This window comes from Filobasidium floriforme (genome assembly GCF_021052385.1).
Source record: "Filobasidium floriforme strain CBS 6241 chromosome Unknown HD553scaffold_20, whole genome shotgun sequence".
Taxonomy (NCBI): domain Eukaryota; kingdom Fungi; phylum Basidiomycota; class Tremellomycetes; order Filobasidiales; family Filobasidiaceae; genus Filobasidium; species Filobasidium floriforme.
The window spans coordinates 153,366-173,256 of NW_025763641.1; the positions used below are offsets into that span (position 1 = coordinate 153,366).

The following is a 19,891-nucleotide window of genomic DNA, read 5'->3' on the forward strand; positions in this document are numbered from 1 at the left end:
ACCATCTCATCAATCGCATCCAGACTCTCCATCGGCAGACTGTCCAGTCCATCGTCCCCATAGAGATCGTCTGAACAGAGATCAATCGGTCCGTCCAGGTCGATCGCTGACGATTGAGATTTCCCCAAGACCAGCGGGCGATTAGAGGAACTAGGTTTAGATCTCGTTGCTGATGAAGATGAAGAAGTCTGAGGTCGGGTACGACTGGGACCGGCATCTGCGTTCGGACGTGGACCTGTATCTTTCCTCGTAGTCTGCCCGAGATCGCCAGGTGGAAACGTTCCCGTTGAGGTTGACTCCGACGCCGTCGTCTTGGCTTGCATCGTGCGTTCATCTGTCGATTTCGTCTTCGATTGCGGTAAAGGCGATCGATAAGCCGGATTATGGTTCCCTCCTCCAGGTTTCCGAATCTGAAAAGTGGTTTCCTTCCGTTGAGGCGGTCTGAACAGATTCCCCATCTCTCCTGTACTACCATTCCCATCCCTGGCCCCATGGCTTGTGGTCGGGTACTTGCTGCTCACTTGATCCAGGTTATTCTTCACATGCAGACCCGCATCCACTGCCACTGGGACGCCCCATCCGCTACCGTCCCCCAAAACGGCCGTCTCGATCTCATCGATCTGCCCTAGGGCCGCTTCGTCGAAGACGAGGTCGTCGAAGTCGTCGTTTGCGTCCGACATTGCCTTCCGCACCTCTTTCTGATTGTCTTATATGGACGGCGTTTCGGTGTAATTTTCTGCTGTGGATCGGAGTGGGACCCAAATTGGTTGAGGTAGGCTGTCGCGGCCGTGATAGAATGGGTGTGGTATGGGTGTAGAGGTAGAGACAGCTGCAGATGTCACAGGTTCCCAAGATATATGGCACCTCCGGTTCAAGAAGTCTGCCGCCGATCCGGCTTTATTTTTATGCAGGAGATGATACTTGGACTCCGCTTGTATCGTCACAAGATATGGTCGGCCAAGAAGTCGATATCGCTCAGATGTGCAAGTTTCGAGCGATCAAGAAGGAAGATGACGATTACTGTCCGTCCGACTTCGTTTTCCGGATCTACCGAGTCCGCAGTTCCGGATTTTCAAGATTCTTCGATCTAGATATGTCTAGCTCTAGTCATAAGATCGGTTTTCTTACTCTCTAAGCAGAAGTGATCTAGTTGTCGAGGCAAGAAGAGGTGTTCGATATGCCCTTGTCGCCTCTTCCAACTGTACTTGGACCTGCTTGATCGATCCTTCTCTCGCGTCACAAAGTCAACAAATGAGATCGCGTCAGAACGGGGAATTTTGGCAAGAAAAGGCTAGAAATTCTTGTAAGTCTTGTAGGTTAGCGTTGATGAACGTCGTTGACGGGCGGTTCTGCTGATTGCCCTGTCTTTTTTGAGTTTGAGCAGAGGCTTGAGGCTCGAACGATTCACTCTCGTTCAGGATAACAATTGTGCTCAACTGCATTGGCACCCATGCTTTAATCGGTAGGTTTGAGCGCGATAACGACGTTTGACCTTAGGATTTTCAGCGTTTCTCGCGTCCATCTCATGATGACCGCTATTTTTCTGGGATTTATAGCCTTTTTACGGCAGATTTCATGTTAAGATCGGTCAAATCCTAAATTCGGGATTTTCGCGCCTTTTTTTTGGGCTGAGACATGATGGTATATGGTAACCCGATCGACCGAGGTGTACAGAGATCCAGAGACATCAACATGGCTGATCATATTGAGCAATACATTGCGCACTGAAGGATGTCGCCTTGCATATACAACTTTCATGGCTTCGTTCCATCTTCAGGGATCAATCCCTCTCCTTCGGAGCTGGAGTTGTATGGGAGAATGTTTGCCATGGAAGGCCATTCGGTGGCGCGGGTCTCGTCGGGAATTGCAAGCAAGTCTTGATCATGAGCCCGTTGTTCTTCCAGCATAGCTGAGCAATCTGTTAATATATCACGATCTGACTCTCAGCGAATATAGTAATGCTCACCTTCAGCTCCTATGCGGAAACTCTGATGGAATTCCTTCAGATGGGCATCCCTTTGAAGAGTGTCTTGATGCATCTGCCATTTTTGGAGCCTGTAGTACTCGGAGTGAATATCGTCGATGAACCAACAAGTTGAATCATCAGCAAGGCGTCCATCTCACAATCTCTCAACCGCTTATGCTTTGGCTTCCAGGCTCTTACTGGCTCGATGTCTTCCATAGCCACCACATGTTCAAAGATCTTTGAAGGGGACGTGTATGTCTCATCCTGATTTTCAATCGTCGAGAGAGCCTTGGAGAGCGTCGTATCCTAAACGAGATTGTTTTACCGATTACTACCGATCATCGAAAAATCACTAGATCAACTTGCGATTCTGATGCCCGCCAACTTACTTTCGTCTACAATTGATCCGATTTCGACCTCCGGTCAGATAAACCATTATTATATACCGAAGGAAGAGATCTGATCCGACTTACTCTCTGCTCGATTGAGTCCTGCGCAATCCGTACGTCGGTCAAATACAGCCTTCAGATATAGCTCAAGGTGATACTGAGAAATGACGGCACAGACCCAAGCGGTTTCGGCAATGATAGAGAAATTGTACAAATCGGATAACCTAGTCTCGGCAGAATCAACGCTCATTCTTTAGCGATTCGTTTGTGCGCGATTCTATGGTAGACAAAGTTGTAGTCTGATGAACCTTATATCTCTAGAGTGAGAGGAAGCGCAAGATGCATTGGCGTTACACTCCCTGGTCTTGTCGAATCTCCCGGTATATATACTTACAGCTGAAGCCTTAGGTGGGCACACTATGTGATTGATCATCAAAGGAAGTTCACTTGCTTCCTCGTTCAGGCCGATTTGGCGGCACTACACGAGATAAGGCGTCAACGTGAGCAGAATCGTGAGATCTGTATAGATCAGGTGATCAAACATGAAAGGAAATACCTATCGCCTTTCCAGTCAGAACCGTCAGACACCGCTGCAGGAGAACGAGAGTCATGCTTTGGATCTGCTGACCAACAGGCCGCTGATCATCTAGTTGAACACAAAGGGAGCATTCGCCGCTCCCCTCAGCCAAGCCAGGTTGGCAACGTATGAGGGAGGGAACCAGAGTCCCGAGAAGCACAATGCCTGATCCTCTCTTGAGGAAGCTGATGTAATTATCGTCAATCATCTGGCTTCATTCTTGCCTTGCCTCTGCATCTTTGGCGATTTTGCCACTCCTTTCTGCCAAGTTTGCCTCCCTACGTAGTATGGCATCGAAATCGCTCTCGGGATTATAGACGAGGAGGAGCCCAGTATCGAATGGCAATCAGATTGCAGCCTGAAGCTCACGTAACGAAGCCCAAAACGATGTATTCCTCTGGATCTCGTCATATAGAGAGGCCTGATGACGATCGATCATTTGTACGCCACGCTTTGCGCGATGAAGTCACGCCACCGCTCACGTGGCCGCGGCCTTAGTGATGATGAGAGACATGACTTCCTTTCATCATCTTTTATACGCCCTCAGAATCCGCTATCCGACTGGCTTTGAGTGTATATATATGAGCGTGTGATGGCGGAAGTCGCAAGGCATTCTTCGCTTGCTTGCTTCCCGAATACCCCCGCATCCTCGCAGCGCAGACGTCGTTTCACCTGACATTCTTCCCTACTAGCAAGACAACATGAGCGTCGAAACCGCCGGAACGATTTTCTCCACGGACGGTCAGTCCTGGGTAAGCTGTCTCGATAATCCGGCTTGGGGTCTAGTTGAAGTCCTTGATTACCTCTATCAGGAATCGTTTCGGGACAGCGAGGAGGCGAGTTTTAGGATATGCCAGTTCCTCTACCCATCTACACATGCTGATCGCTACCTGATATGATCAAATATCAACGATTGTATACAGATCATGGTAAGGCTTCCGGTTGATACGATGCCAAGGTTACAGCTGATGTGAACTCTATATCCTCCGCAGGACAGTTACAGAGACAGACTTTCGAAATTAGTCACCGACTTCGACAATGTCAGGTCGGCTTCTCAAGCCTTCTCGACCCTGATGACCGACTGCTTTGGAGAAGTGAGTCAACCAAAGACGCAGTAACTGCAGATCCGAGGCCGTTCGATAATAAGGTGTATCTTCCGTTCCAGGCTGCACGAGATCTTATTCAGGTCATGCAACTGGTAGAGAGATGGCGACAGCTTCTGGTTTCTGATGCAGAGCTTCCCAAGATGAGCGAGTTATTCGCGGTCGAGTTGGTGGTCGAGGTCTGTCAACAGTCTGTGGACAAGGTACAATTGTTGACCGAGACCTTGCCAGTCTTTGTTGCCGACAAGCCACCCACTGCAGATCAGGTGACAACCTTGACAAAGCTCTTTGAGTATGCTATCCCGAACACTGTCGAGAAGGGCGTAGCCGCCACGATCCCGAACATTCCAAATGACTTTTTTGTCTCCCACACCTCGCCAGCCTTCCAGACTGCATTCATGGTCGAACTGAAGAAGCATATTGAAGAATCTCAGCAGCAAATTTGGATGTCGCTCACGGATCACTTGGATCGGGCAACGAGGTTGACCGAGCTTGTCCAGCTGAAAGGTAAATTTACAATTCAAATCGTTAAGGCGATGTTCAGTAAATGACCATACGGATACTGATCGTACAGGAATTGTCTACCTTACAGCTGAATATCTCGCCGATCGAGCGCAAGAAGTACTGGCCGCCGAAAAATAGGAGGAATAGTGGCTCACGGTGTAGCTTAGACGGGATAACTGTATATGTAATCCGACCATTCCTACTGGATGTTATGCAATCTTCAGCCTTACTGATGAAACGCCTTGGCGGTAAGGCACGTCAATGACACGCAACGAGGCCGTCGCGCAGAGCTGCCTGGGAGACTACCCACGAACAGACATACTCGAGTATATGCAGGGATACCGCTGTACCCCGTTCAGGCGATCCCAGCGGAAAAGCGCGAACACCACAACCACATCCACGTTCACAACCGCAACCATGACCTTATTCACGTTCGGAACCGCGACCGCAACCACAACCACAACCACAAACCCAGCCAGGACCGCAGGTCGATATAAATCGATCGTCAATAAAATACTTCATAGAGCGCTTCGGACGAGCCGAGCCGAGCGAGCCGAGGGATAGTAGAATCGATAATTGGGATCAGGATCAAGGAGGTGGAGGTAGAGTAAGGGGGGATATGGATAGAAAATCTTGTCATCACGTCTGTCTTGTGTGTGTGTGTTTACATGGCATACCTGCGGACAAAGAAAGTACGGGAGTGCGAAGAGCATCGCAAGTGGTCAGTACAAGGTCATGCGATGTGAAAGAGGTGCAGGGGTGGAGCTCACTTTCTGGTCCACTCCCTGGCAGTGGACTCGTATCGTGCTCGGTCAGTCTTGTAGGTCTATCGTATCGAAGCGATCGTTAGATAGAGGTCAGCCTCGGATGGATCTCCAACAGAAGACTTGATCTCGCCGGAATTGTCGACTCACGTGCGCAATCTCGGGAACGAGCGGGTCGTCCGGGTTGGGGTCGGTCAACATCGAACAGATCGACAACAACACTGTATCCCCACGAACAACAAGTGTAGAACCACAACAATCAGCCGATGTCCACGGCAATAATATGCGCAACGACCGCAAGAGACAGCCGGACTCACCCTTGCTGATGGTCAGAGCCGGACTCCACTGATCCCTCAAAATGTCCAGACAGATCGACCCGTTCGAGTTGATGTTCGGGTGGTAGATTCGGGTAGTAAAGCTGACTTTGGGGGGCTTGAAGGGGTAGTCTGCGAGTATTCCATCGTATATTATATCTCAGATTAGCACTAGATCAAAAGAATCACCACCTCGGGAATATTCCTGGCTTACCGGTAGGGAAGTGAAGGTTGAGGAAAAAGACACCGCCGGCATAAGGAGAGTCACCGGGGCCCATGATGGTCGCTTGCCAGTTGAACAAGCTGTCACCGACCGGGCCGGCGCTGCAGGAAGACGGTGGGTCTCGACCGAGGTCGGTCAGTTCCTAAGGGCAGCAAAATGAATTGGGAAAGAAAGAGGTATGCTCAGCAGGTGTTGCTTTTCAATTGTGTTGGTATCGAGCATGGGAGATGGGAGAGAGAAGGGGATGACGAATGACAAGACGCCGACAACTCAATCCCCAAAGGAAGCAGACGACCCTCCCATCGACCCCAGCCGGTCCTTCATCCGAGCGGTATCAAGCTCGAGCGTCCAAAGGACATGCCAGTACATTCCATCTCCCGGGAACCGGTCCGAGCTTTGTAATCTCATCCTTCCTCGGTCAAGTGACCCGCCCTGTCGAGTGTGACTTGTAGCCGTATTGCCTTCTTGCCACAGACCGCTCTCCGACACATACTCCGGATTGCATAACCGACGGTATGGTGTACGATAGAATGACGGTGAAGAGATTGGAACCCAAAGAGAAAGAAGAAAGAAGAGGAGGCTCACCTTGTTAATCCTCTTCAAAGCCATCTTTCTTCAAGTTCGATTTCGGTTGTGTTTTTAGTTTGTAAGGGGTTTTGTGGGTTTGCTATTTCGAACGATATCCCATATACAGTAACAAGGTAGCGAGGTTTGGAGTGTGTAGATGTCGAGGTTGTAGAGGTTGGTCATCGAAGTCGGAACGTCGTAAGAAGGTGGGACGGTATTGAACAATAAGATCCCGAGGACGTATTCCGATGACGAGTTGCGTAGTGTCCACACCGATTCCGAACGATTCGAGGTCCATACAAATCCATATTCAATGTGAGAGATAGAGTGAAGAACAGTCAGCCGTCTGATCTTCACCACCCGATACCTGTTTGCCTCTCCCAAACCGTCCGGAGGTCCTCGGACGAGCAGCCGTCTGCCTTCCTACCTCCCTTCCGAGGACCGGCTCGTCTCGGGATAACGGGAAAAGATCGCAACGATGCACCAGAACTCACCTTGAAGTAGTGCCTCACCGAGTATTTGCGAGACGTTTACCAAGATACGACAGGTAATGGTGGTATGATGGTCGTTCCTCCTTCTGATGTCTCGACGATGATGATGATGATGACAACACGCAGTCTCAGAGGCAACTCGCTCGCGGATCCGATTTTCGATTCGATAAAAGTGCTTTCTCACGCGTCACACGCCCAAAAGTTGACTAGCGAGAAGGTTCTCGATGGGGGGCATTGGACATTCGATCGATCGTCTCTTGTTCGCAGTCGACAGAAGGGGAAAGTAACATGTGTATAGTGATGGATACAAGAGGGACAGTGAAACATGCTAAAAACAGGAAGAACGCGTGTGATGAAGTTGTATGCAATGATTTTCCGCGAGTGAGAAAACAGGTAAATATGTGACGAGTCCTCCCTCGCGTCTCGTCTCATCCGCTCGATGAACCCAAAAGGACCTCATCCACTCCTAATCCTACGACCCAAACCCAGCCTCCCCACCTTTCCCCTGCCCCTGTCCCGGCGCCGGACCCATAACAGGCGGTGGCCAATGAAACTGCGCCTGCTGGGGTACATAACCCGGATGTAACTGTTGAGCTTGTCCTATCGGAGCATACCCTGAAGGTCCAGTCTGTTGCGGGTGATGCTGGTGAGGATGAGGATATCCAGATCCTGCAGGTGGTTGGTGTTTCTTCCGTACGTTCAGGAGGGTAGAGTTGGTCAGGATGATCATGAGCGGGAACAGCCCGAACAACGCCATCTGCCCGTCCCCAAACGGAATCATAACCGTCAAACCGTAAAGTCTCACGTCAGCCGTCTTTCTTTTGCTTTTCCTGCTCTCTTGGAATAAAAAGGAATTAAAGGCAGGGACTGACCAGACTCCTCCAACTCAACGCATCTACGAACCCCCCGACGACACCCGCGACGACCTCGGCTCCGACCTTGGTAAAGCTAACGACCGACGGATCGCGGTTCATACAGTGTTCCCATTCTTGACAGGCCGATTCCCTGCGTGGTGTGGTTGGCGGCGGTTATCAGGTCGTATGATGCAGCGCGAAATGTGGTTGTTAAGATAAGGATAATTCATTAGAGGGCGATCAGGCTGGACTGGACTGCGAGTGCGGAAGCTTACATGGCTGGGATCCTCGTAGAAGGTTCACACCGATTGACGAGGTACATGTTCGTACACGTACTAATCTCTTGCAAGATCTCTATCGATGGAAACCCACGCCAGAACACCAACACCATCCCTCAGTCAGCCACATAGTTCTATGAGAGTCGAATTCAAAGAAGGACTGGAGCTCACCGGTAGAATAAACCCCTCGAAGGTCTTTCACATCCCCCCAGATCGTCCACAAGAACCAGAAGAGCGCGGTGAGGATCATGAGCGTCAACGAGGCGTTGAATACGAATTGCACGTATCTGCTCCCCAAAAGATCGTAGCGTGGCAACAACATCCTCTCGATTAGCCAATGCCAGTGCGCGAAACAAAGCCGAGTTCTAAGCTGTCAGAGAGACGCTCACCCGATAAAGACATAAGGCAACTCGGCGTCCACCCAACTCTTTCCTCTTGCCTCCCCACCCGGCCCGTTCATCCCCATGCCCATGCCCATACCCATGGACTGTCCAGGCGCATGGTACATATTCAACGTATACTGGTTGATCGGCTGAGATTGAGAGTCCGGGGAGGTGGGGAGATGTGAAGCGGATAATCCGGACTTCTGGTTTTGATTCTGGTGTCGTCGAGATTGGAGGCGGCGGCGGGTGATTGTCGGGGTCGGGGGTTGGGTGGATGTTTCGCTCTGTCAGACAGTGGGAAGAATACGAGACGGGCGAGATGAAATTCGATAAGAACGGCGGGCGATGCGGATTGACGGAGTTCAGAGCGAAAAAACAAGGATCAGGTAAAGTCAGCGCTCCCTGATAGCTATTTCAATGAGACAAGGTCATCCGAACACTCACATCGAACGTCTCATCCCCATCAAACTCCTCCTCCTCCTCTCTATCCTCGTCCGTCTCTCTCAAGACCAAAGCCCCGGCCCCAGCCCCCGAACCCGCTCCTGAACCCGAATTGGACGAGATCCCATGATCCTTCAACCGTCTCTTCAATTCCTTCTTCACCCCGTTCAGTGAGATGGGCCTGAGCACCGAGGCCGGAGCTGAAGCTGCGGATGAAGTCGAATCGGTATTCGGACCGCCCTCCGGAGATCCTGAGTTGCATGGCTGAACCTTGGACTTGAGTGGAGAATCGCTGTACATCTCCACATCCTCCAATTCCACCTGCGTTTGCCCCTTCCTTCCCACGTTTGAGTCTGAGTTCGGGTCGACGTTTTCGTCCCCAGCGTTCATATCCACATCCACAGTCTCTGCGCCACCCTGAGACGAGTTATTGTGTTTGTTGTCGTTATTTTGAGCTGACCACCGGGAAAACCCAGCTGAAGATGATGAAGGCGGTGCGGCGGAGGAGAAGAGTAACGGACCGGGTGCGAGGTGATTAGGCCGGGAAGATGAGAAGGGGTTGGGGATATAAGATGTCTGGCCTGTAGGGTCTTCTACGTGTTGGCCTGTAGGACGGGCACAATGAGCGACAGCAGAAACATGCCAAGATGTAGATACAATCAGTATCCCCTAGCCCAGATCGTATCTCAACTTTGACTGCGACAAAACACTCACGTTTGTTAGGAACCTGAAACGGACCCGGATCCATAGGTCGTTCATACTCGACCCCTTGCATGGGAGCCGACCGACCTCGATCGTCATCCTTGCCCGTACCCCAACCTAGTCTGGGCATGTTGGCTGGTGGATTGTGAAGCTTGTCTTAAAGGCCGCAGTGGGTGTTTTCGAGCCCTTTTTTCGGCAGAGAGAAAGGATCTTCGTCAGGAATCGGATCTAGGTGGTCCAAGGTAGCTCGACAGGTGTGAATACCTCGACCTGAGTGATGGTTCAGATACATCCCCCTAGGTTGAGTGTTTGTTGTTTGTTTGTTTGCGAGATCGTCCATCGACAACATTTTGACCGGAGACTCGTCGCGAACCCAGATCTTGCAAGGGTCGACCTGGTGATACCCTTGAGGTCGATGTGCTGAATATGGTCAATCCCTCGGCTCTTCCTCTTAGATGACAGCTCGATCCAACTCAAACATACGCAGCTAGAGGTCATCATGTCGACAGGTCAGTCCCGCTGTCATCTTCCCGCGAAAATAGCTAGAAAAACGGCCTTGAACTGACTTCATCCCGTTGGCGATCTCACTGCACAGATATCCAACTACAACCCCCGACGGACGGAATCTCGGCCTTGTCTTGGTCTTGCGATGGAAGTAGGCTCTTAGTAGCCAGTTGGAGTGGGGTGAGTCCAGGTTCTCTCATATCGGGATTAGCGGTCGTGAAACGGGAGAGCTGATGGCGACCTCTGAACGGGGTTCTGTGTTACAGCAAGTAGACGTACACGATGTGACGAATCTCGGCGAGGTGAAACCGCCTACCACGTCAGTCTCCAGCCTCTCACTCCGCTCGATATCGCACAGCAAAGACTGACCCTGTTCGTTGCGTGGCTTTTAATTCTCATCGTCACAGCCACCCGACCCCAGCAGCCATCCTCGCAGCCTCCTTCTCCCCTACAAACCCGGTTCTAGCCTATACCGCCGGCCTAGACAAACGTTTGCGACAATGGGATTTTGAGAGGGGACAAGAGAGGGTGGTAGGGAAGTCGGACGAGGCGATCTCTTGTATGGCGGTCGTGGACGATGGGTTGGTCTTTACCGGAGGATGGGATGGGGTTTTAAGGGTTTGGGATCCGTGAGTCCGGCTTCCTTCCAGGGAATTGTTTTTCTCGATATCCAGACTACAGTTAACGTAGGGCTAACACCCGTTCTGCCTTCTGCGCTCGATCATGTGCGCTCTCTTGTCTTTCTCATCCTCAGGTCCGCCCCAACCCCGCTAAAAGAATCCCTAACCCTCCCAACCAAGATCTACTCCCTAGCCTACGCCCCTACAACCCGTACTCTGATCGTCTCGATGGCCAACCGTAAAGTCTTCGTCTACAACCTCGACATCGACGAGCTCAAGCGCAACCTGAGCTCAGGCCAAGGGGGGTTGGGGAAGCCGCAGCAGGAACGGGAGAGCGCTTTGAAGTTTATGACTAGGAGCGTGGCTGTCATGGCCGATGGGCAGGGTGAGTCTAGTGTCCAACATCAGGATCATCTCCTGTCATCTCGCGCCTACAACCGGAAAGAACAAGCCAATCTGATCATCGGCGTTCTCTAGGCTGGGCGTCGGGCTCGATCGAAGGAAGGATCGCCGTAGAATACTTTGATACCTCGGACGCCACCCAGGCACAACGATACGCGTTCAGGTGTCACCGTGCGACGGTAGACGACGTGGACTGTGTCTATCCAATCAACGCTTTGGCTTATCATCCGACGTGAGTCTGAAAACAAGGCGGATATGACGAGGGAGGCACGATGTCGGAGCTGATAGAAACCGATCTTCGTCCTTTTCTCGGACCTCGTAGCCACAACACCTTCGCCTCGGGTGGATCCGACAAGACTGTCTCGATCTGGGACCACGTCGGCAAGAAACGTATGAAGCAGTACACGGGCTTCGCCAACGAGATCTCTTGCTTGGCCTTCTCGCCTGATGGCAGGTACCTGGCCATCGGGTCGAGTTATGAGCACGATAATGGGGTGCCGCAGCCGGAGGAGAGGACGAGGATCGCGGTCCAGATCAAGACGACCGTCATGGATGATTGCAAGGTGAGCTCTTGGCCTGTCGAGCTTGGGTTGTGGCTGTATCGCACGTCGGGAGATGGACCGCTAATAAGACTTTTGGTGATTCTGCTTGTAGCCGAAACCTAAAGCATAGTCGAGGGGGTTCCACGAGGATATGCAGGCGATGGTAACCTCGTACTAGATAAGCATGAGGATGACTTGTTAAATATGAGCCATAATAACGATATCGGTGGTCGCGCTTGTCATCTTGGCCTCATACCTGGGCACTTCGACGGCTATGACACGGGCAATTGATGTTTAAATCTACGGATAGGCGTAGGTTCGCTGCTCTAATCGCATGCGGATATCCTGGCGATGGTGACGTAGTCGTACATATCGCCAACCATATGGCTCAGATTTTGGGTCGAATTACGTTCGTCACGGCCAGTCGCGGAAGCAATGCAGTGTTGTTTCAGGTTTTCCGTACGTATCATATTGACGCCGAGCCCTGTCTGAATTCTATCGAGCCCCACGACGACTGAGACGTACCTGTTCTCGAGCGGGAGGATTGTATACCGGAGCGTGATGAAGTGACACTGCTGAGGAACTGGCTATGTCAGTCGGTTTTGGAATCAGGATAACTCACTACGTCTCCAGAACAGCAGGCAACACGCGCATACTCGTGCTGTGCTCTCCGGCTGTTTGAAATAGACAAGTTTGATAGTGCGGTCTATAATGGACTACCTTAATCGAGCCCTAGGTTGTTCCCTGTCGAAAGACTGACTAGGACAGACAGGGTTGTGACTGAAATGTGAAGGCGCCTGGGCTGTATCGTCACGCTACTCTCAACAGGGTATCCATAGCACCGATAGGGGTTCTGCACAGCCGGACTGTCACCCGTGGATTGAAGCGACAGAGGATTCGGTTGGTTGCGCAATAACATATCCCGAAAGTACCCTTCCATAGCCGCTACGTCACGACCATCGACGTCGAGCTAACGGCAGACGACGCTAGTTCTCGCTTGCTACGTGGTAGCCAGCTGCCCCTCCAAGACAAAGGAAGAGGCCCTGAAGGATGATACACAGGGGTCATCTGACCTACTCAGCGTGCCATGCTTCTTCGTGCTACTCGTGGACATGTCCCAGGGCCTCAAAGTGTGGCTGTGACTATACAGAGTACTTTCCTTTCATTGCTGATCCTGCAAGATCTCGTCAACTTACGTCTCCAGCGTGGTATATATACTCAGGAGCAGGACGATAATCGAGGATAATCGAAAGCCCTACGTCCCGCTTACAGCACAGTACATCAGCACGAAACACCTCACTCAACCTCAATCCACATACAAGCCTTTCGCAAACACCAGTCGATTCGATTGCCGCAGCTCATACTTACCAAGAAACAAAATGTCTCAGCAAGACGACATTCCCAGCATTGATGAGACGGTATTCAGCGTATTCACGGAGCGGGACACAGATGTTTTGGTAAGTTTTAGATGCGTTTTCCAGATCGCGCTTGCCCAATGAGATTGATTGACTTCGTCACGGCTAGTCATACTTTGAGAACAGCGAGGTGAGTTGACTTTCGTCGCAATTACGACGATAATCGCTTGTTACCGAAGTCGCGATGCAACATTGCTTCTTGATCAACAGGAATTGGTACGTCAGGAATGGTATGGTGAATTTCCCATGCGATTCTGACATCGAGCGGTTTGTCGATTGCAGAGCAAAATCCGGAGTAATGTTACTGATCCGTACAGTAGGGGCGATGAGCGTACAGGATCAATCTGGAAGGCCTTCAGCAGGAACAGACAAGATGATGCAAGTTGGGGTGGTGGAACATCGATAAGCATGCGCGTTCTGACTTTCAGTTCGCCTCTTTAGCGTTTGGAAGCAACAATGGTCATCATGACGAAAGTTTTCGAATGGTTGGCTGCGGTCAGCCAATTCAAGAATGCCAAAGGTGCTGAGCTTGCTCAATTGAGCAACTTGTTCGCTCTGGAACTGGCCAATGTGACGTGTGGACTGCTAGGGCGCGAGGTTATCAGGTTGCATGAAACCCTGCCGAGATCGATAGGGTTCGAAGACAACAGAAACAAACTTTTGGTTGTACATCTGTTCTTGAAGGCTATGCCGGAAGCTATCAAGGTCAGCATTGAAGACACTGCTCGCAGAGTGAAGAATTCATACAGGCGTCTCGCGAACGAGGACATCCGCAAGCTGCAGGCACACTTCCAAGAGAGAGAGCATTGGGGGGCCTGGACTTCCAGAAAGAATCAATCTGAACGCGAGCAAGTTTTGATCGAAGTGAGACGGTCATGGAAAGAGGATTCTTGAGCTTTCTGCGTAAGTGTCGTCCTTCTCTTCAAGCACTACGATAGTATATGAATTCTCTTCGCTAAAGCCAGCAACCCAGAGTATAGGTTGTCGAAGCTGATAGGCAGAGCATCTCAAGCCATGTTCACCTATGCGCCTGTGATTGACGGACATTGTAACTTTATCTTCTGTGTATCGAACCATATATCTCCTAAATTGATCTATCAGATTGCTCTATGGAAGAAGAGATATCATCGGCGTGTTCACGGCGCATAAGCAGAGGCTGGATGAAACAAGAGTATATCACCATGCTTCCTGGCTCTCCCTCTTGTGCCGCTCCACAATGATGTGATTCGCGTTCCTTTTATACGCATCTGTCCCCGGACTTCGTCAAGGTGGTGAGCCGGCTGGGGGTATATGATGCCCCGTAAGCTATATAGATAGGCCTGCCTCGCCGCGAAAAGCAAGGCGGCGTCACCCGCGGGAAGAGTATTCATACCTTTTCCGCGCCTCATACTAGGTTTCAGCACGCGATCAACGAAGCAAGATGGATCAGGCAGACACCAATAGCACGGCACTCATGTCGAGCTCGATCGTAGCAACAAGCGGTCTGGTGAGTCTCTATACGACAGAGTCGAATATCAAATCTCATAAAATTCGCTCGGCGAAATTAGGGATCGTTCGAGAGCGAAGACGTAAGTCTTGTTCCGCGATTCACCCAGTCAACCCTTGCTGGTCCTGATATGTAGTGATCTCATAACACATCCCTTTAGTCCTCTGTAGGTCCCTGGATGACATGGCACCTGACGCATAGATTTTCGTGTCGATTGATGTACTTCCCAAGCAGAATACGATTCGGAGTATCCTTACCGAAGCAGTGACGGCGGGCGCGACAGGTAAAAATTACGCCTGGAGGATCAAGGATACGTAGGTTCGCTCTCGGTTATGTGCTTGAGGCTTGTCCAGACGAATGCAATGTTATCGTTGCATAGGGCCACCTCGCTGCCACCACGCGAAGGATTCGACAATGGCTGTTCAACGTGGATTACCGGCTTCTCCCTCATCGTCCGCTGGAGAGTAGCTATGAGACGATCCACGACTTGTTTGTGGTGGAACTGATCGCTCAAAGTTGCCGAGAGTTTGGACATGTAGTGGAGGCATTGCTCAAGACTGTTCCAGACTCCGATACATTTAAGGCATTTCCTGAAGAAATAAACGAGGCTCTTGAGAACCTGTTTCTCAAAGCTATACCAGACACCATCAAGAAAGGTGTGCAACAAATAGTCGGCGAAGTGCTCTAAGATGACGACTTGGAATTGTTCTCCGCCAATATCATCTCAGAAATGGTGGCACATTATCAAGATCGAGATCATTGGACTGCCTGGACTTGTTTAGACAAGAAGGGCCGGAAGACGAAGGTGAATTATTTCCTAAGAGATCATGTGAAGAAGAATCACAAGGGTACGTATTTACCCATTCCTTTCAGAGCGGATGACAATGCTCACTTTCAAATGACACATTACAGCCCAGCCAGCTCCCAAACGAAGTCACAGAGTTGGAAAGAGGCGATGACTGAAGCGAGTGCGATCGCTTGAGAAAATGGACAACATGTATTCTCGTTTCTAACCGTATAAACAAACAATCGTTTGATCCATTCCGTACCAAATATCACGAAAACGGCTGCAGCAATCCCCGAACACGGCCATACCGAACAGTCAAGCGAGCGTGTGCGCCACGGTTTGTCATTGTTGCCCTCGAGTTCTCTCCAAAAACACGTAGTTCTCTTAACCCCGCTTCTTTTAGGATTCTTATGACTTTTAAAGAGGCCCTATCGAAGTGAGGAACCCCAGCCTATCTGAGAAGCGGCCGAGCGTTTTGCTGAATTTCATGCAGTCCACATCATCAAGCGCTTGAGCTAATGCCATCAAAAGGCAGATCTGCTTGTAATTGGAGCAAGTGATTGGTGAGCGACGTAACAGGTTGTGGTTGATGCTTGTCTGCGGGATTAAGCTGTCTATGCACATGCGGCGTGTAAGGCGACTGACTCTTTCTCGCCACAAAGAGAATTGAATGTGCGGGTGGTTCGTTCCTTGCATTACTTGATTCGGAAAGCTCTTGTTTACGCGAAAATGGCGAAACCCGCTGGACCGGTGTTTCAGTATGCAGAAGTACGAAGATGCATGCTTCGTACCCCAGACAGGCGGGACCTGGGTTAGAGACCTGATTTGAACTACTCCGAGAATGCTTCCATCAGCAGAGTCTGCCAATCCATACCGAGGTTCTCAAGCTAGACCTGAAACACCAAGAAGACCCCTTCCGAAAGATCCGTATCAATCGAAATGAAATACCCACGCCCGAGAAAAACACACATATATTTTCAAATCACACAACTAATGACGAGTGGGGTACGGTCTCTGATCAGAGACCAGGCCCTGGCCCGCCGACCCGCTTCTCGTGGTCTCATCCGGAGGCTCTTTCGCCGAGTATAGCGAAGACTCGATAGACCGTCCGTCCCCCTTCCCGTTTCTCTCTAACCCTCCTGCGTCTTTCCACCTCCTCTTTTTTGCATCCCCATGCTCGTTCTGCGCCGTATAGTCAAACGCAAAATCCTGCCTTCCTCTTTCCCTGCTTCCCATCTCCATCCTGTCCAACCCGAACAGCCCTATTTGACCCGATCATCGTCGTACACCCTGCGACCTCGGCGCTCCTCGTCGTGCCGTAGCCCTGGCGATAGTGGCTCGACCACTACAATCGGGCGATACAACAGGAAAGATGGGATACGAGTTATTGAGTCAGCCACCCAGAGTATGATCGATACGATATTCACAAGGGTGAAAGGGAAGGAGGAAGGAGAAAAGGCAAGGAAGTGGAGGTGAGAAGGGGAAGAGGTACTTACCGAGCTGTACCGATACCCTTTCCTCGCATAGCATTCGGTCCGACTCGCTTGAACCTACAAACAAACAGAACGAGAAGGTAATATCAGTAACCAGCGACTACCGATATCCTCGTAGCCCTAGCTCGGAGAAAGGAGATCTAGCAAACGCGACTCACATAGGTGCATTCGCCAGCATATCAGGTACGATGAAGAACCTGACCATCGATCCTCGAATGTACACCTGTTCGAGCTGAGAGACTCGTCCGTCCCGGCCCGTGACGGTGATATCCCGGAGAGAGATGTTGAGGGTGTCTTCGGCTTCGATCAAGCTTCCTCGGTACAACTACAAACATAACCCAGATTCAGAGCACCGCGTAATTGCGTCAGTACTTGCATGACCCGTCTCCGATGCCTCCGTATAGAGAATTCGTAATGCTGTATTATCGACTCACCTGCCCAGTCTTCAGCTCGACGGTGACAACATGTCCCACGCTCTCGTGCAGCAACTTGACGGGCACCCCGAGGTTGGCCATTGTTGCGAGAGAGAAGTTCTGTAATAAGGGACGTGAGAAAGGGCGAGGTCGATTAGGTCACACTCGGGCCGCTGAGACTAGATTATAAGCGAGATCGTACTTGCTAGGTTGAGGCTGTTGGTCGTACTTCGAGGTAAAGACCAAGTCGTACAAGGTTGTCACGATATCATCATCATCATCGAGCTTGATCTCGTCAACCGATGTCACTCAACGTCTACAGAAATGGCTGAAGCCGAAAATATTCGCGCGTCAACGAGATTGTAGAAGTTCAGAAGTACCACTCTTCAACTCATACAACGGGTTTCACCCCCAGCGACTACTGCATCAGAACCACAGACATACCTATAGAGCTATGGAAGTTCTCTATGACCCAGCGTTCAGGGCCATGTCTAGCTAGCTACTGAAGTACGACGTCCGAAACAGTCGGCCTTCACATCGTCAGCCCATACCAATATACTTCCGAAACATACTTCCGTTAGACCCTGATAAGAAGGGCATCGAAATACCGTCTTTTCACCTGTCCAAAGCGTCTGACAGCCACGGGGATACGGAAGTCATGATCTAGAATGTACCCTCTACCTTTTCAGCTTTGTCTCGCTGTCTGCATATGATGACTGGCGATAGTCGAGATTCTAGACGCACAGTTACGCCTCATCACGGGCGACGCCTCGATGGACCCGCGCTAACGGTCAGGTTTGACATCGACAACTCATTTCTCGAATTGTGATCAGCTTCAGTGGATGGCTAGCTCAAGGTCATACTTGATCCCGTTTCGGTTTGAGTGATCGAATGATCCGAATTAAAGTGACCCAAGCCAATCGGTATAGCCCGGACCTAGAGATAAAGATGGAAACATGGTGGAGCCAGACGATCGTGTCCTTTGATCAGTAGTATTCGGCTATCATCGGGATATGCCGTGGTGGTTTAAGACATCGATGTAATACCACACGGCGAGTTATATCTCTGTCTTCCCCAACGTACCCATTCACCCCTATGATACCATCCGAGATCCTTTGTCAATTCGTCACGCCGGTGTCGTTGGACTTCAGATTTTAGCCGACGATACGGCTTACAAGTACACTCCAAGTATATAAGAATTCAGACTGTGAGAAGATCAGGAGGAGCCGGGCACAAGCTATTAGGATACTTCGTTTCCGAGCCTTGATAACTGTTTGTTCGGTGCGCTGGCTTTCAGACAGGCTTACCTATTTATTCCATTGTCGGACACCTTCATTCCAAAGCAGCGGAAATCGATGATGGATCGACAACAACGATACAGCATTCTTTACTCCGGTGCTATTCAGTCCGCGAGCACTATCTGGGTATGTTCTTCTACTGTTCACTCAAGTCGAAATCGATTACAAGTGGGTTAGGGGTTATAGGCAGACGAAGAAGTATGTTCTTTCCAGAGTCAACCTTGTATGCTCTCATCTTTATCTCGGTAGCATTGATATGAACGTGTTTCGATAATAGACCATCGTAGGTCTCCTTGACTTTGTTCGGTTCTGATCGAGGCCTTGATTGAGTCCATTCTCATTGCAGACAGCATTGACTACCGGAATATCCAGGGCGGCAAGTTATGCGGAGGAGGAGGATAATTTGACCGCCGAAGACATATTTTCGGCGCTCTATGGTGACTATTCGGAATTAGCAAGTCGTTGCAAGCTGGGTCACGCAAAAACGGGTCATCAGCTGATAGCTATGATTACCTCTCCCTGTAGCATGTCAGAGAAGAACTTGGGAAGATGGGAGATCTAGCAAAGATGTTAAGACTCACCGAGCACGAAACATTCTCGAACATGAGCGCCATTTTCCGAGCGGAATTGATCATGCAAGCTTTCAAGCGTATGCGGGGAGAAGTCGAAGACCTGATATGTCAATGGGAGAACGTCGTCTGCGAAGACTCTCCACCTGACGCTGAAAGAACGAAGAAGCTGATGGATCTTCTGGGGCAGGTTATCCCTGATACCATCGAGAAAGGTGTGAAGAAGGCTGTTGCCGAATTCTGGAAGAAGAGGAAACGCGAAAGCATCGATCGTAACAAGCGCAACCCAAACAGGTACTTGACGGTCGACACAGGCCACTTTCTCAAGGCGTTACGCGACGACGTCGTTGAACACGAGAAAGAATGGATGGGACAGAAAGATTTTGAGGATCGCATTACCCTTGTCAGGAAGCGTGCCCTGGAGGTTGAGGAGCGCGCCCTCGATGTTGAAGTGGATGAGCTCGCCCGCGTTGTCAGGTAATTCGCGACTTACATAACTCTCGAGGCGATGTCATTCAAGTTTTCAAATACCGTTGTGGTAGTCAAGACAATCGATTCCTACCGTCCTAGCGTTAGCCTCCGAAATCGAAATATGAAGAGGAGAGAGGGTGCGGCAAACTACACTAACCTTCGGACCAAGATTGAATGAGAGGGACAGACAGCACGACGATCTATTAAGACCTTGTGCACGTTACATGTAAGAGCAAGACCTGTCTCCTGATCAACGCCTTGTAAATGATATTCTTTCATGTTGAGCCGATCTGCGCGGTCCTTCATTGTCCCTTGACAATCTGGATGGTTACGAT

General features: G+C 50.5%; 8 protein-coding genes across 8 annotated transcripts; 4 read left to right on the plus strand and 4 right to left on the minus strand.

The window, feature by feature from the left end:
* Window positions 1–3,633: 3,633 nt before the first annotated feature.
* HD553DRAFT_344557 (uncharacterized protein) lies at window positions 3,634–4,677 on the plus strand (the record flags this gene model as incomplete). Its single annotated transcript, XM_046183000.1, has 5 exons — window positions 3,634–3,684; window positions 3,856–3,861; window positions 3,925–4,026; window positions 4,098–4,542; window positions 4,628–4,677. 5 exons carry the CDS (start codon window positions 3,634–3,636, stop codon window positions 4,675–4,677), a joined length of 654 nt encoding a protein of 217 aa, XP_046034241.1.
* A 628-nt stretch (window positions 4,678–5,305) lies between these two features.
* Window positions 5,306–5,982, minus strand: HD553DRAFT_275642 (ubiquitin-conjugating enzyme E2-16 kDa; the record flags this gene model as incomplete). Its single annotated transcript, XM_046177913.1, has 4 exons — window positions 5,306–5,365; window positions 5,454–5,524; window positions 5,621–5,749; window positions 5,832–5,982. Coding segments are annotated over 4 exons (411 nt in total), but the record flags the coding sequence as incomplete, so codon positions are not given.
* Window positions 5,931–6,509, minus strand: HD553DRAFT_316336 (uncharacterized protein). Its single transcript, XM_046180610.1, has one exon. It carries the CDS (start codon window positions 6,447–6,449, stop codon window positions 6,111–6,113), a length of 339 nt encoding a protein of 112 aa, XP_046034243.1. The 5' UTR covers window positions 6,450–6,509; the 3' UTR covers window positions 5,931–6,110.
* A 595-nt stretch (window positions 6,510–7,104) lies between these two features.
* Window positions 7,105–9,686, minus strand: HD553DRAFT_325764 (Di-sulfide bridge nucleocytoplasmic transport domain-containing protein; the record flags this gene model as incomplete). Its single annotated transcript, XM_046181647.1, has 8 exons — window positions 7,105–7,226; window positions 7,397–7,655; window positions 7,771–7,903; window positions 8,028–8,106; window positions 8,202–8,317; window positions 8,420–8,697; window positions 9,017–9,459; window positions 9,569–9,686. The coding sequence occupies 8 exons, from the start codon at window positions 9,684–9,686 to the stop codon at window positions 7,105–7,107; spliced, it is 1,548 nt and encodes a 515-aa protein (XP_046034244.1).
* A 231-nt stretch (window positions 9,687–9,917) lies between these two features.
* HD553DRAFT_287671 (poly(a)+ rna export protein) lies at window positions 9,918–12,084 on the plus strand. The gene is made up of 8 exons (XM_046178286.1): window positions 9,918–10,065; window positions 10,152–10,240; window positions 10,327–10,379; window positions 10,468–10,689; window positions 10,815–11,065; window positions 11,158–11,314; window positions 11,405–11,645; window positions 11,737–12,084. The coding sequence occupies exons 1-8, from the start codon at window positions 10,056–10,058 to the stop codon at window positions 11,752–11,754; spliced, it is 1,041 nt and encodes a 346-aa protein (XP_046034245.1). The 5' UTR covers window positions 9,918–10,055; the 3' UTR covers window positions 11,755–12,084.
* Window positions 12,085–13,003: 919 nt separating this feature from the next.
* On the plus strand, window positions 13,004–15,031 carry HD553DRAFT_325767 (uncharacterized protein; the record flags this gene model as incomplete). Its single annotated transcript, XM_046181648.1, has 7 exons — window positions 13,004–13,081; window positions 13,149–13,169; window positions 13,481–13,903; window positions 14,433–14,525; window positions 14,587–14,607; window positions 14,727–14,808; window positions 14,844–15,031. The coding sequence occupies 7 exons, from the start codon at window positions 13,004–13,006 to the stop codon at window positions 15,029–15,031; spliced, it is 906 nt and encodes a 301-aa protein (XP_046034246.1).
* Window positions 15,032–16,172: 1,141 nt separating this feature from the next.
* Window positions 16,173–17,441, minus strand: HD553DRAFT_316342 (pre-mRNA splicing factor). Its single transcript, XM_046180611.1, has 5 exons — window positions 17,425–17,441; window positions 17,240–17,338; window positions 16,964–17,130; window positions 16,809–16,862; window positions 16,173–16,657 (listed from the first exon to the last, which is right to left on the minus strand). Exons 2-5 carry the CDS (start codon window positions 17,318–17,320, stop codon window positions 16,588–16,590), a joined length of 372 nt encoding a protein of 123 aa, XP_046034247.1. The 5' UTR covers window positions 17,321–17,338; window positions 17,425–17,441; the 3' UTR covers window positions 16,173–16,587.
* A 1,135-nt stretch (window positions 17,442–18,576) lies between these two features.
* Window positions 18,577–19,566, plus strand: HD553DRAFT_325769 (uncharacterized protein; the record flags this gene model as incomplete). Its single annotated transcript, XM_046181649.1, has 2 exons — window positions 18,577–18,642; window positions 19,042–19,566. The coding sequence occupies 2 exons, from the start codon at window positions 18,577–18,579 to the stop codon at window positions 19,564–19,566; spliced, it is 591 nt and encodes a 196-aa protein (XP_046034248.1).
* Between the last annotated feature and the right edge of the window lie 325 nt (window positions 19,567–19,891).

Bases quoted from the DNA above. Each gene is read 5' to 3' on its own strand.
- HD553DRAFT_287671 (XM_046178286.1), top strand. The intron at 10,380-10,467 runs GTCAGTCTCCAG...TCATCGTCACAG, and splicing joins GAGGTGAAACCGCCTACCAC to CCACCCGACCCCAGCAGCCA. The intron at 11,066-11,157 runs GTGAGTCTAGTG...GGCGTTCTCTAG, and splicing joins TGTCATGGCCGATGGGCAGG to GCTGGGCGTCGGGCTCGATC.
- HD553DRAFT_316342 (XM_046180611.1), bottom strand. From the start codon at position 17,320: ATGGCCAACCTCGGGGTGCCCGTCAAGTTGCTGCACGAGAGCGTGGGA. The intron at 17,131-17,239 runs GTGAGTCGATAA...TTATGTTTGTAG, and splicing joins TCGAGCTGAAGACTGGGCAG to TTGTACCGAGGAAGCTTGAT. The intron at 16,658-16,808 runs GTAAGTACCTCT...GCCCGATTGTAG, and splicing joins AAGGGTATCGGTACAGCTCG to TGGTCGAGCCACTATCGCCA.
- HD553DRAFT_316336 (XM_046180610.1), bottom strand. From the start codon at position 6,449: ATGGCTTTGAAGAGGATTAACAAGGTGAGCCTCCTCTTCTTTCTTCTT.